The sequence below is a fragment of the Cherax quadricarinatus genome, chromosome 80, assembly GCF_038502225.1.
Source record: "Cherax quadricarinatus isolate ZL_2023a chromosome 80, ASM3850222v1, whole genome shotgun sequence".
NCBI classification, from domain to species: Eukaryota; Metazoa; Arthropoda; class Malacostraca; order Decapoda; family Parastacidae; genus Cherax; species Cherax quadricarinatus.
In genome coordinates, this window is record NC_091371.1 from 18,982,713 (window position 1) to 18,995,212 (window position 12,500).

At 40.1% G+C, this 12,500-nt stretch overlaps 1 protein-coding gene across 3 annotated transcripts in view; it reads left to right on the forward strand.

Annotated features, from left to right (window-relative positions):
* Nucleotides 1-12,500, forward strand: part of LOC128702329 (prostaglandin reductase 1) — a 36,689-nt gene that overhangs the window by 12,215 nt on the left and 11,974 nt on the right. For all 3 annotated transcript variants that reach the window (XM_070102217.1, XM_070102219.1, XM_070102218.1), the window contains exons 5-6: nucleotides 3,600-3,718; nucleotides 9,595-9,746. In XM_070102217.1, coding sequence (XP_069958318.1) covers nucleotides 3,600-3,718; nucleotides 9,595-9,746 — 271 coding nt within the window. The remainder of the gene's footprint in view (nucleotides 1-3,599; nucleotides 3,719-9,594; nucleotides 9,747-12,500) is intronic.

Consider the following 12,500-nt stretch of genomic DNA (forward strand, 5'->3'; position numbering starts at 1 on the left):
CTTCTTTGCCTCCGTGGATAATGTTTTTTTTTTTTTGTCATAACAGGTACCTCGAAGCACCACTCAGCTTTTTTCCTTCAATACTATGGTTAACCTCATCCTTCATAAACCCATCTGCTGACAAGTCAACTCCCAAATATCTAAACACATTCACTTCTTCCATACTCCCTCCCTTCAGTGTGATATCCAATTTTTCTTTATCTAAATTGTTTGATACCCTCAGCATCATACTCTTATTTGTGATCACTTTCAACTTTTCTACCTTTACACACCCTCCCAAACTCATCCACTACCCTTTGCAACTTTTCTTTAGAATCTCCCAAAAGCACAATATCAACAGCAAAAAGTAACTGTGGCAACTCCCATTTTGTATTTGATTCCCCATAATTTAATTCTACCCTTCTCCCCAACACCAGCTATAAATATGTTAAACAACCATGGTGACATTACACATCCCTACTTTTACTGGGAAGTAATCACCCTCTCTCATACACACCCTAACCTGAGCCTCACTATCCTCATAAAAACTTTTTACAGCGTTTAGTAATTTACACGACCTATTCCATACACTTGCAACATCTGCCACATTGCTACCCTATAATATGCCAACAAACTAGAAATAAGAATTGGATGTTTATGGATTATACCCATTACACAAGTTGTTTCTTCTTCAGTAATAATCTTTATATTTTTTGAGTCTAGTTGAATAATTCCTAATACGCAACATACGTAGTACTTCTACAATAAAACAAATTGTAGCAGTTAGGTTCAGCGATAAAGTGTAGCATTAAGAGTGTAGCAAGTAAGTTAAGCGATTAAGCGATAGAAAAAAGACGAAATGAAACAAACTCCTCCAGTGTTGTTGTTGTTGGGGCTTATAGGGCCACTAACAGCATATGCTGCTCTACCCATCTTCCACCCTCAGCCTTCGCCACCATCTCTTCTCCAAGGTACATAAATATGTACGCACACTTTATAAACCCATTTTATTTCTTTACATTCTCTATTATGTTTTATTATGTTTTTATACAATATTTCTTATTTATAAATACATTGTTTTTTCAATGTTTTCCTTATGAATCTAGTGATCTAATGCAGTTAGCCTCACAAACACACTGTTTTCAGAAGGGGAAGAATGGGAAGACATGGTCAGTGCAGCAGTGGCAATGGCCGCCACCACTCATCACATAATGACATATTTATTCTAGAGTATATAACATGTTTCTGTGTTATTTATTTTGTTTATTATGTCATATTAGATCAATTGTGATAGATAAATAAGCCTCAGAGTTGATATTAGCTTTATATTGAAGTACAGTGGACCCTCAGTTAATGCCTTTAATCTGTTCCAGAGAGCTAGGCTTTAACCAATTTAGCTTTTAACCAAATTAATTTTCCCCATAAGAAATAATGGAAATCCAATTAATCCGTTCCAGACACCCTAAAGTATTAAACAAAATACACCTACCATCCTACTTACGACCGAGTTCGGTTCCGAGAAACCGGTCGTAAGTCGAAATGGTCGTAAGTCGAACTTTTCTACTGAATATCAACATAACATTTTTGTAATGACTTTATTTTATTGTTTTATTTTGGTATTTCATGTTTTACTTTACTTTTTATGCTGCTAGTACTGTATTTTATACTGTAAGGTTTAGGATAAACACTGTGTACAACACAAATAGTTGTTTATTTCCCAGAAATTTGGCATAAAAAAAACATGGTCGTAAGTCGAGTAGTCATAAGTCGAGCAGGTCGTAAGTCGGATGGTAGATGTAATTTTTTTTACATGAAATATACATTTCCCTACACAGGAAACAATGATACATGCACAATAAACATTACTGAAATGACACCTTTATTTTGGAATTGTTGATGAGTGATGAGACAGTAGGAGGGCAGATGATGCAGGTGTTCTATTCCTTGGAAGGGAAATCCCCTTCCATAAAGACTTCAGGTAACAAGTCCTTTTCTGGGGTTACTCCCTTCTTTGTTTTTTAATGCCACTAGGACTAGCTGGGGGGTCACTGGATCCCTGTCGCACAGTGACAGGGGTCCAGAGAGCTCTGTTTCTCGCATCCCTTTAAGATTTCCCTTTTTGTTGTGCAAGATAGTAGTGATGGTTGAATGGGGTTTGTTGTATAACTTTTCCAACTCCGAGATACGCATTCCACTCTCGTGCTTTTCTATTATCTCCTTTTTTTAATTCGCTAGTACACCTCGCAGGGTTGGCACTAGAAGCTTTCTTTGGGCGCATGTACGCGTGGAACCATCCTCAGTGGCTTGTAAACAATGGCACACTGGCTGGTACTCGGGGTGAGTGGCCGGGCCTGCTCAGGGCGCCGTGCGGACATGTTCGGGACGAAAGCTCCTAACTGAGTTTTTAGGTGTTATCTGAGCCAATTTTTTTTATGCCAAAGTGAGGCGTTATACGACTTTGACATTATCCGATGTAGGTGTTAACTGAGAGTCCACTGTATTTTGTCCTGCCTCCCGAGAGCATTTCAATTAATTGAAATGAAGAAAATTGATATACGAGCAAATTTAAATTAATTAATTGCTCTTCTGAGGTCTTATTATAAGAGAAAACGGAGTGTTTATGAGGCTAACTACACTAGATCACTGTTTTCATAAGGAAAATACTGCAACAACAGCGATTTTCTTGGAGTTTTTTTTTTTTTCCGAGTCAGGAGACCGGCTTACATTTGGAGTGAATATATCGGAAGTAAATCAGCATAAATGCCTCGTGCCATCTCTCAGAGAAGGCACGAGGCACGAAGTACTGCACTTTTACTGCCTCAAGTCGTCACATCTGATTCCTGAATAAGTGAAAACGTATATTACTTGCCAGTCATGCTTATTATGCCTTATATCTACAAGCATAGTATAGCACTGTGTCTGGATTTTTTGGGCTATCCTAGGTAATAACTGTATTTAGGTATAACTGTATTTATGCTACCTGTTAGATAGAGACAGAGAAAGAGATAGAGAGACAGATAGACAAAGACAGAGACAGATAGAGATGGACAGACAGAGATAGACTAAGATAGAGACAAATAGAGACAGAGATAGACACACACAAACAGAGACAGATACAGACAGACAGGAGACAGAGACAGCCAATGCAAATCCGCCAGTCAGCCGGTCACCCAGCTGGCCAGCCAACCAGCCACCCAACCAGCCAGCCTGCTGAACATGTATTACACATCCAGAATTTTCTCTTTACTTAGGGCATACGTTATAGAACATTCTGGCAGGATGACACTACCAGTGGTATCAAAATTGAAAGGATGTTACACATTGGTTATTACTGAGGTTTTTGATATTTCCTCGGTATCTCCTGCGAATGGCGGCATATCTGAAGCTCGCTCGTAACTTGGATTTTGGCTCGCAACTCAAAGCAAAAAATCGACCAAGCGACGGCTCGTAACCCGGAAAACTTGCAAGTTGGAGCACTCGTAAGTCAGATACAACTGTACATTCAGTACCATAATTCCACAGAAACACGGAACTTTTAACAAATTTTTGCTGGTATTTATGTATTTTTCAACTGATGGAAGTGTTTATTTATTTGAAACCTATTATGTTTTTTCTTACAGGATTACAGCATATTTTGGATTTTTAGAAATTTGCCAGCCTAAGGCAGGCGAGACAGTGCTGGTGAATGGTGCTGCAGGAGCTGTAGGTAGTATTGTGGTGCAGATTGCTAAGATGAAAGGTGAGAATAATAGTTACTGTAAAAAATATTGTAAATACTCCACTGTATGTGAAAACCCTCTCTTTTTACAAGAGTTGAATGCCCCCAAAATTTCATTAAACCTGTACTAACAGATTTTTGTACCTTCAGCAATGAGAAAGGGGGGTTAGGTGCACTGGTCTGGCTAAAAATAAGGAAAAACTGAAATGGAAAGTGTATAAGAACGGTCAAATTAGTTACAGTATGTACAGTAGGTCCCCGAGTTATGTTCTTCAAATCTCTGTCCCAGATTTTCGCTTGGCCGACTTCATGGGACTGAAAAATTACTTGGGTGGGCTAAATTGGGATGTCCTGACTATGGGTCAGGTAGGTGATCTTGGTTGCCAATATGACGTTTTTCAGAGCATAGTTCTAGCTGCCCAGACAACTTTTGTTCCGAGTAGGGAAATTAGATCTAACAAAAATGATCCCAAATGGATGAACAATAGATTAAAATATCTCATTGGTCAAAAGAGGGGCATATATAGGCGTATCAAAAGAGGGGATGGGCAGTTAAGAAATCAATATATTCAATTAAAGAGAGAAATAAAAAATGGAATAAGAAAAGCAAAAAGGGATTATGAGGCTAAGGTTGCAAGGGATTCAAAGACTAACCCAAAAGAGTTCTTTCAGGTATACAGAAGTAAGATTAGGGACAAGATTGGCCCACTTAAGAGTAACTCTGGTCAAATCACTGACAGTGATAAGGATATGTGTGAAATACTAAATACCTACTTCCTCTCAGTTTTCACCCAGGAAATACTAGCGATATTCCTGAAATGGATTACGTAGAGCAGGATGATAAACTATGTACGATAGCGGTAACTAGTGACATGGTCCTCAGACAAATAGAGAAACTAAAACCCAACAAATCTCCAGGTCCTGATGAACTGTTTGCAAGGGTGTTAAAGGAATGTGATTTCGTGTATAGGGCAAGGAGGAATAACATCTTGTAGGAGTGAGGAAGAGCCAGTTGTGAGTGTGGGGGAAGTTCGTGAGGCAGTAGGTAAAATGAAAGGGGGTAAGGCAGCCGGGATTGATGGGATAAAGATAGAAATGTTAAAAGCAGGTGGGGATATAGTTTTGGAGTGGTTGGTGCAATTATTTAATAAATGTATGGAAGAGGGTAAGGTACCTAGGGATTGGCAGAGAGCATGCATAATTCCTTTGTATAAAGGCAAAGGGGACAAAAGAGAGTGCAAAAATTATAGGGGGATAAGTCTGTTGAGTATACCTGGTAAAGTGTATGGTAGAGTTATTATTGAAAGAATTAAGAGTAAGACAGAGAATAGGATAGCAGATGAACAAGGAGGCTTTAGGAAAGGTAGGGGGTGTGTGGACCAAGTGTTTACAGTGAAACATATAAGTGAACAGTATTTAGATAAGGCTAAAGAGGTCTTTGTGGCATTTATGGATTTGGAAAAGGTGTAGGACAGGGTGGATAGGGGGGGCAATGTGGCAGATGTTGCAGGTGTATGGTGTAGGAGGTAGGTTACTGAAAGCAGTGAAGAGTTTTTACGAGGATAGTGAGGCTCAAGTTAGAGTACGTAGGAAAGAGGGAAATTATTTCCCAGTAAAAGTAGGCCTTAGACAAGGATGTGTGATGTCACCATGGTTGTTTAATATATTTATAGATGGGGTTGTAAGATAAGTAAATGCGAGGGTCTTGGCAAGAGGCGTGGCGTTAAAAGATAAAGAATCACACATAAAGTGGGAGTTGTCACAGTTGCTCTTTGCTGATGACACTGTGCTCTTGGGAGATTCTGAAGAGAAGTTGCAGAGATTGGTGGATGAATTTGGTAGGGTGTGCAAAAGAAGAAAATTAAAAGTGAATACAGGAAAGAGTAAGGTTATGAGGATAACAAAAAGATTAGGTGATGAAAGATTGGATATCAGATTGGAGGGAGAGAGTATGGAGGAGGTGAATGTATTCAGATATTTGGGAGTGGAAGTGTCAGCGGATGGGTCTATGAAAGATGAGGTGAATCATAGAATTGATGAGGGGAAAAGGGTGAGTGGCGCACTTAGGAGTCTGTGGAGACAAAGAACTTTGTCCTTGGAGGCAAAGAGGGGAATGTATGAGAGTATAGTTTTACCAACGCTGTTATATGAGTGTGAAGCATGGGTGATGAATGTTGCAGCGAGGAGAAGGCTGGAGGCAGTGGAGATGTTATGTCTGAGGGCAATGTGTGGTGTGAATATAATGCAGAGAATTCGTAGTTTGGAAGTTAGGAGGAGGTGCGGGATTACCAAAACTATTGTCCAGAGGGCTGAGGAAGGGTTGTTGAGGTGGTTCGGACATGTGGAGAGAATGGAGCGAAACAGAGTGACTTCAAGAGTGTATCAGTCTGTAGTGGAAGGAAGGCGGGGTAGGGGTCGGCCTAGGAAAGGTTGGAGGGAGAGGGTAAAGGAGGTTTTGTGTGCGAGGGGCTTGGACTTCCAGCAGGCATGCGTGAGCGTGTTTGATAGGAGTGAATGGAGACAAATGGTTTTTAATACTTGACGTGCTGTTGGAGTGTGATCAAAGTAACATTTATGAAGGGGTTCAGGGAAACCGGCAGGCCGGACTTGAGTCCTGGAGATGGGAAGTACAGTGCCTGCACTCTGAAGGAGGGGTGTTAATGTTGCAGTTTAAAAACTGTAGTGTATAGCACCCTTCTGGCAAGACAGTGATGGAGTGAATGATGGTGAAAGTTTTTCTTTTTCAGGCCACCCTGCCTTGGTGGGAATTGGCCAGTGTGGTAATAAAAAAATAATAAAAAAAAGAGGAACTTAGCATACCTTTGGCTAATTTTTTAACATATCACTACAAACTGGCATAGTGCCTGATAAGTGGAAAATGGCAAATGTAATACCTATTTACAAGGCAGGTGACAGATCCTTGGCTTCGAACTATATACCAATAAGCCTTACCTCCATAGTGGGAAAATTAATGGAATCAATAATTGCTGAAGCAATTCGTAGCCATCTTGACAGGCACAGATTGATTAATGATTCTCAACACGGTTTTACAAAGGGGCGTTCCTGTCTTAAGAATTTACTAACTTTTTTCACAAAGGTGTTTGAGGAGGTAGATCATGGTAATGAATATGATATTGTGTATATGGACTTCAGTAAGGCTTTCGATAGAGTTCCACACCAGAGGCTATTGAGGAAACTTAGGGCACACGGGATAGGAGGAGAAATTTTTTCCTGGGTAGAGGCATGGCTGACAAATAGACAGCAGAGAGTTTGCATAAATGGGGAGAAACCAGAATGGGGGCACGTCACAAGCGGTGTTCCTCAGGGGTCGGTGTTGGGCTCATTGTTGTTCACAATTTACATAAACGACATAGATGAGGGAATAAATAGCGACATAAGCAAATTTGCTGACGACGCCAAAATAGGCCGTCCAATTCATTCTAATGAGGACATTAGAGCACTCCAGGATGATTTGAATAGACTGACGCAATGGTCGGAGAAGTGGCAGATGCAGTTTAATATTGATAAATGCAAAGTTCTAAATGTTGGACAGTTAAATAACCATGCCACATATAAACTAAATAATGTAGATCTTAATACTATTGATTGCGAAAAGGATTTAGGAGTTCTGGTTAGCAGTAATCTAAAACCAAGACAACAGTGCATTAGTGTTCGCAATAAAGCTAACAGAATTCTTGGCTTCATATCTAGAAGTATAAATAATAGAAGTCCTCAGGTTGTTCTTCAACTCTATATATCCTTGGTTAGGCCTCATTTAGACTATGCTGCTCAGTTCTGGTCACCGTATTACAGAATGGATATAACTGCTCTGGAAAACGTACAAAGGAGGATGACAAAGATGATCCCATGTATCAGAAATCTTCCCTATGAGGATAGACTGAGGGCCCTGAATCTGCACTCTCTCAAAAGGCGTAGAATTAGGGGAGATATGATCGAGGTGTATAAATGGAAAACAGGAATAAATAAAGGGGATGTAAATAGTGTGCTGAAAATTTCCAGCCAAGACAGGACTCGCAGCAATGGTTTCAAGTTGGAAAAATTCAGATTCAGGAAGGATATACTAAAGCACTGGTTTGGTAATAGAGTTGTGGGTGAGTGGAACAAGCTCCCGAGTACAGTTATTGAGGCTAAAACGTTGTGTAGTTTTAAAAATAGGTTAGATAAATACATGAGTGGGTGTGGGTGGGTGTGAGTTGGACCTGACTAGCTTTGCTGCTGGGTCTGGTACAGTGCTCCATCCTTGAGTAGGGATGACCAGACTGGGTGGGTCATTGGGATAATCCGGGGGGGGGGGGGGACATGGACCGGCTCCGCATGGGTCAGGCCTGTTGCAGTGTTCCTTCTTTCTTATGTTCTTAGTCACAAAATGAGGCACACTGGAATCAGTTACTTTCTTAAGAATGCTGATCTGCAACTACAATAATTTTTTAAGTTTTTTTTTGTTGGGGGGGGGGGGAATGTTTTATCTTCATTATTTTTTTTCACCAAATACATTCTTATTTTTGTGCGTTCATTTTATGTGTGTGGAGGACTCGTGTATTTGGTAGATATTAATTAAGAACTAGATTTAATAATTGGAATTGTGACAGACAAGGTGATGACTGTGTTGAAACAGCAATTATAAAATTTAAACTTTAGAGCTGTATAAGGAAACATGATACCTAACCATACTTATCGATCTCTCTTAAAACATTTTTACGAAGGCAAAGAAAAGTTGGAGTTGATACATAATAGCCTGTGAGTATGGTTAAACTAGTTAATAGATAACAATTTGTTAGTATGTGGTTAAACTATAATTGATATACAACAGCATATTAGGCTGGGGCTAGGCTAATTGAAAATAATGATTTGGAGTAATAGTTTTTAAATCTTTCTTTCAACACACTGGCCGTATCCCACCGAGGCGAGGTGGCCCAAAAGGAGAAACGAAAGTTTCTCCTTGTACATTTAGTAATATATACAGGAGAAGGGGTTACTAGCCCCTTGCTCCCGGCATTTTAGTCGCCTCTTACAACACGCATGGCTTACAGAGGAAGAATTCTGTTCCACTTCCCCATGGAGATAAGAGGAAATAAACAAGAACAAGAACTAGAAAGAAAATAGAAGAAAACCCAGAGGGGTGTGTATATATATGCTTGTACATGTATGTGTAGTGTGACCTAAGTGTAAGTAGAAGTAGCAAGACGTACCTGAAACCTTGCATGTTTACGCGACAGAAAAATGGACACCAGCAATACTACCATCATGTAAAACAATTACAGGTTTTCGTTTTACACTCACTTGGCAAGATGGTAGTACCTCCCTGGGCGGTTGCTGTCTACCAACCTACTACCTACTAGTTTTTAAATGTCCTTCATTATTGTTCACCATATTTATTTTGAGTACTAAGACCATTGTCAGTACATGTCAGTATAATATAATGTTTCCTTTAATTTTGCTCGTTGAACTTGTAGTTGTTTTTATTTCTTGGAGTCCACATTAAATATTGACTGGCATACAGCTGAATTTGGGTCTTAAATTTATTTTTATTTGTTTTGTATATTTTATTCATTTGTAGCTGTTACTGTTTTCTTTATTGTATGTGTTGTATGTCATTATTTTTATTGGTATGAATACTTAAATGCTTTGTAAATATCAGAACTACTGCTGTCTTATCTTACTATTATTACTACTTTACATCTGTAAACTTAATACTTATAATTTAAACATTGAGAAAACAAATTTAACCATGATATGGAGAATAAGTGGAGCTTTGAATTGGCTAATAAAATATTTGGTACACTCTTCATTTGATGTGTCAAATATTAGTGAGTACTGTGTGTTCTCTAGAAGGCTTTAGTTTTCTTAAGCTCTAATGCAGTCACATGTATTCTCAGGTTGCAAGGTAATTGCCTTTGCTGGATCAGATGAGAAGGTTGCATGGGTCAAGGAGCTAGGAGCTGACTATGCCTTTAACTACAAGACAACAAATATTGGTGAAGCACTGAGTCAGGCTGCACCAGAGAACATCAACTGTTACTTTGACAATGTAAGTAAATTGACTATGGTGATACCAAAATATTGAGAGAAGAAAGAATTGTAATATAAGCATTAATTAATAGTCCAGTTTGGACCAGAATGTCGCCATGAGTTTGTCACATAAGTGCGGATTATTTGTGTTCAGCAGAAGTTTGTGGTTACAGGAAAGTGGGTGCAGGAGGGAAGAGGAGCGATTGGTGGAATGATGATGTAAAGAGAGTAGTAAGGGAGAAAAAGTTACCATATGAGAAGTTTTTACAAAGTAGAAGTGATGCAAGGAGGGAAGAGCATATGGAGAAAAAGAGAGAGGTTAAGAGAGTGGTGAAGCAACGTAAAAAGAGAGCAAATGAGAGAGTGGGTGAGATGTTATCAACAAATTTTGTTGAAAATAAGAAAAAGTTTTGGAGGGACCCTCCTTGGCTAGCTGCAAAAACTGTGTCAAAACTGTCAGTGGTGACAATAAGGCAGGAGGACGTGCATTTCCTTCTTAAATCGCTTGACCAAGAAAAGGCTGTGGGCCCAGACAAGTTAATCCTAAGATTGCTGAGAAGATGTGCAGACCAGCTAGCATCACCTCTAACTCTCATCTTTCAGCACTGCCTAGTACAGTGTAAATGGCCCTCTCTATGGAAAGAGGCAAATGTAGTCTCTGTTCTCAAAAAGAAGAGCAGAGCAGAAATCAGCAACTACAGACCAGTGTCACTCCTGTCAATCACTGGTAAGATCCTTGAGACAATAATCTCAAGACAAATGACAGAGTTTTTTGACTATCACTCACTACTTTGTGATTGTCAATATGGCTTCAGGAAAGGTTACTCTGCTGCTGATCTGTTGTTAAACCTCTCCACTAAGTGGCACCAATCACTGGATGAATCCAAAGTCAGCTGTGTGGTAGCACTGGACATTGCTGGCGCTTTCGACTGGGTGTGGCACCAGGGCCTCTTAGCAAAACTTCAAGCACTGGGACTTGCAGGCTCTACACTATGTCTCCTCAGTGATTACCTTCATGGTAGATCTCTAAGTGTAGTTCTCAATGGAACGGAATCAGCAAGACATCCTATTGGGGCAAGTGTTCCACAAGGAAGCGTGCTGGGACCATTGTTATGGAATGTCTACTTCAACGGCCTTCTTCATCTCATCCCAGAATCACATGCATATGCAGACGACTGCACACTGACATTCGCTTATCCAAGAGAAGAAATGCCAGCTGCTCTAAGCTACATCAATCACCAGCTGAGAGCTATATCAGCTTGGGGAAATAGATGGCAAATAACATTTGCACCTGAGAAAACGCAAATGATGATCGTCTCTAGGCACCATGATGGTAATGCTGGTGCAGTAGTAAGGATGAATGGGAGGGTGTTGGCACCTGGAGAAGAAGTTGATATCCTTGGGGTGAAATTTGACTCCAAACTAACCATGAAGAACCATGTTGTAAATCTTGCAAACAAGGCAGCCAGGAAGCTTACAGCACTTCGCCGTATCTCGCATCTACTTGACAGTAGGGGTTGCAAGATTCTGTATGAGGCACAAGTACGCTCGCACCTTGAGTATGCTCCACTTTCTTGGTTTGCCTGCTTCCCCTCTCATCTGCGGCTGCTTGACAGAGTAGAGAACAGAGCAAGACGTCTCATCTATTGCCTGGACCCATCCTGGATAGATCTGTCATTTCAGCAGAGCCTTCAACACAGGAGGGATGTAGGTGGCCTTACTGTTATGTACAAGGCCAATATTGTCAAAGTACCACACTTGGATCCACTTCGAGGACAGCGTGAAACAAGCTTTTATGCCACAAGAAGGGCAGAAAGCAGCAACTTCACTCTGGCTGTGCCCTTCTCCAGAACATAATTCCATCTGAGATCCTATATACCCAGGATGACTCGAGTATGGAACACATTCGTACAGCATAATGATGTCAACGAGATAAAGTCAGTTGATCAAATGAAAATGCTGGCCCACAGATGGCTCCAACTTCATCCTGTTCCCTACTTGTATGTCTCATAACAATAAAAATGCTTTCAAATGAGCTGATGTAGGTAACAGCTCTTAGCTTGCCAATAAAGTTAGGAATCCTTAACCTGTAAATAGCTTGTCAATAAAGCTAGGGATCCTTAACCTAACCTTGTCAAACCCTGTGTAAAAAAAAAAAAAAAAAAAAAAGTTTTGGAAGCCTAGAGAACAAATGGATTTGTCAGTTAAAAATATGAGAGGAGAGTTATTAAATGGAGAGTTAGAGGTATTGGGAAGATGGAGGGAATATTTCGAGGAATTGTTAAATGTTGATGAAGATAGGGAAGCTGTGATTTCGTGTATAGGGCAAGGAGGAATAACATCTTGTAGGAGTGAGGAAGAGCCAGTTGTGAGTGTGGGGGAAGTTCGTGAGGCAGTAGGTAAAATGAAAGTGGGTAAGGCAGCCGGGATTGATGGGATAAAGATAGAAATGTTAAAAGCAGGTGGGGATATAGGTTTTGGAGTGGTTGGTGCAATTATTTAATAAATGTATGGAAGAAGGTAAGGTACCTAGGGATTGGCAGAGAGCATGCATAGTTCCTCTGTATAAAGGCAAAGGGGACAAAAGAGAGTGCAAAAATTATAGGGGGATAAGTTTGTTGAGTATACCTGGTAAAGTGTATGGTAGAGTTATTATTGAAAGAATTAAGAGTAAGACGGAGAATAGGATAGCAGATGAACAAGGAGGCTTTAGGAAAGGTAGGGGGTGTGTGGACCAGGTGTTTACAGTGAAACACATAAGTGAACAGTATTT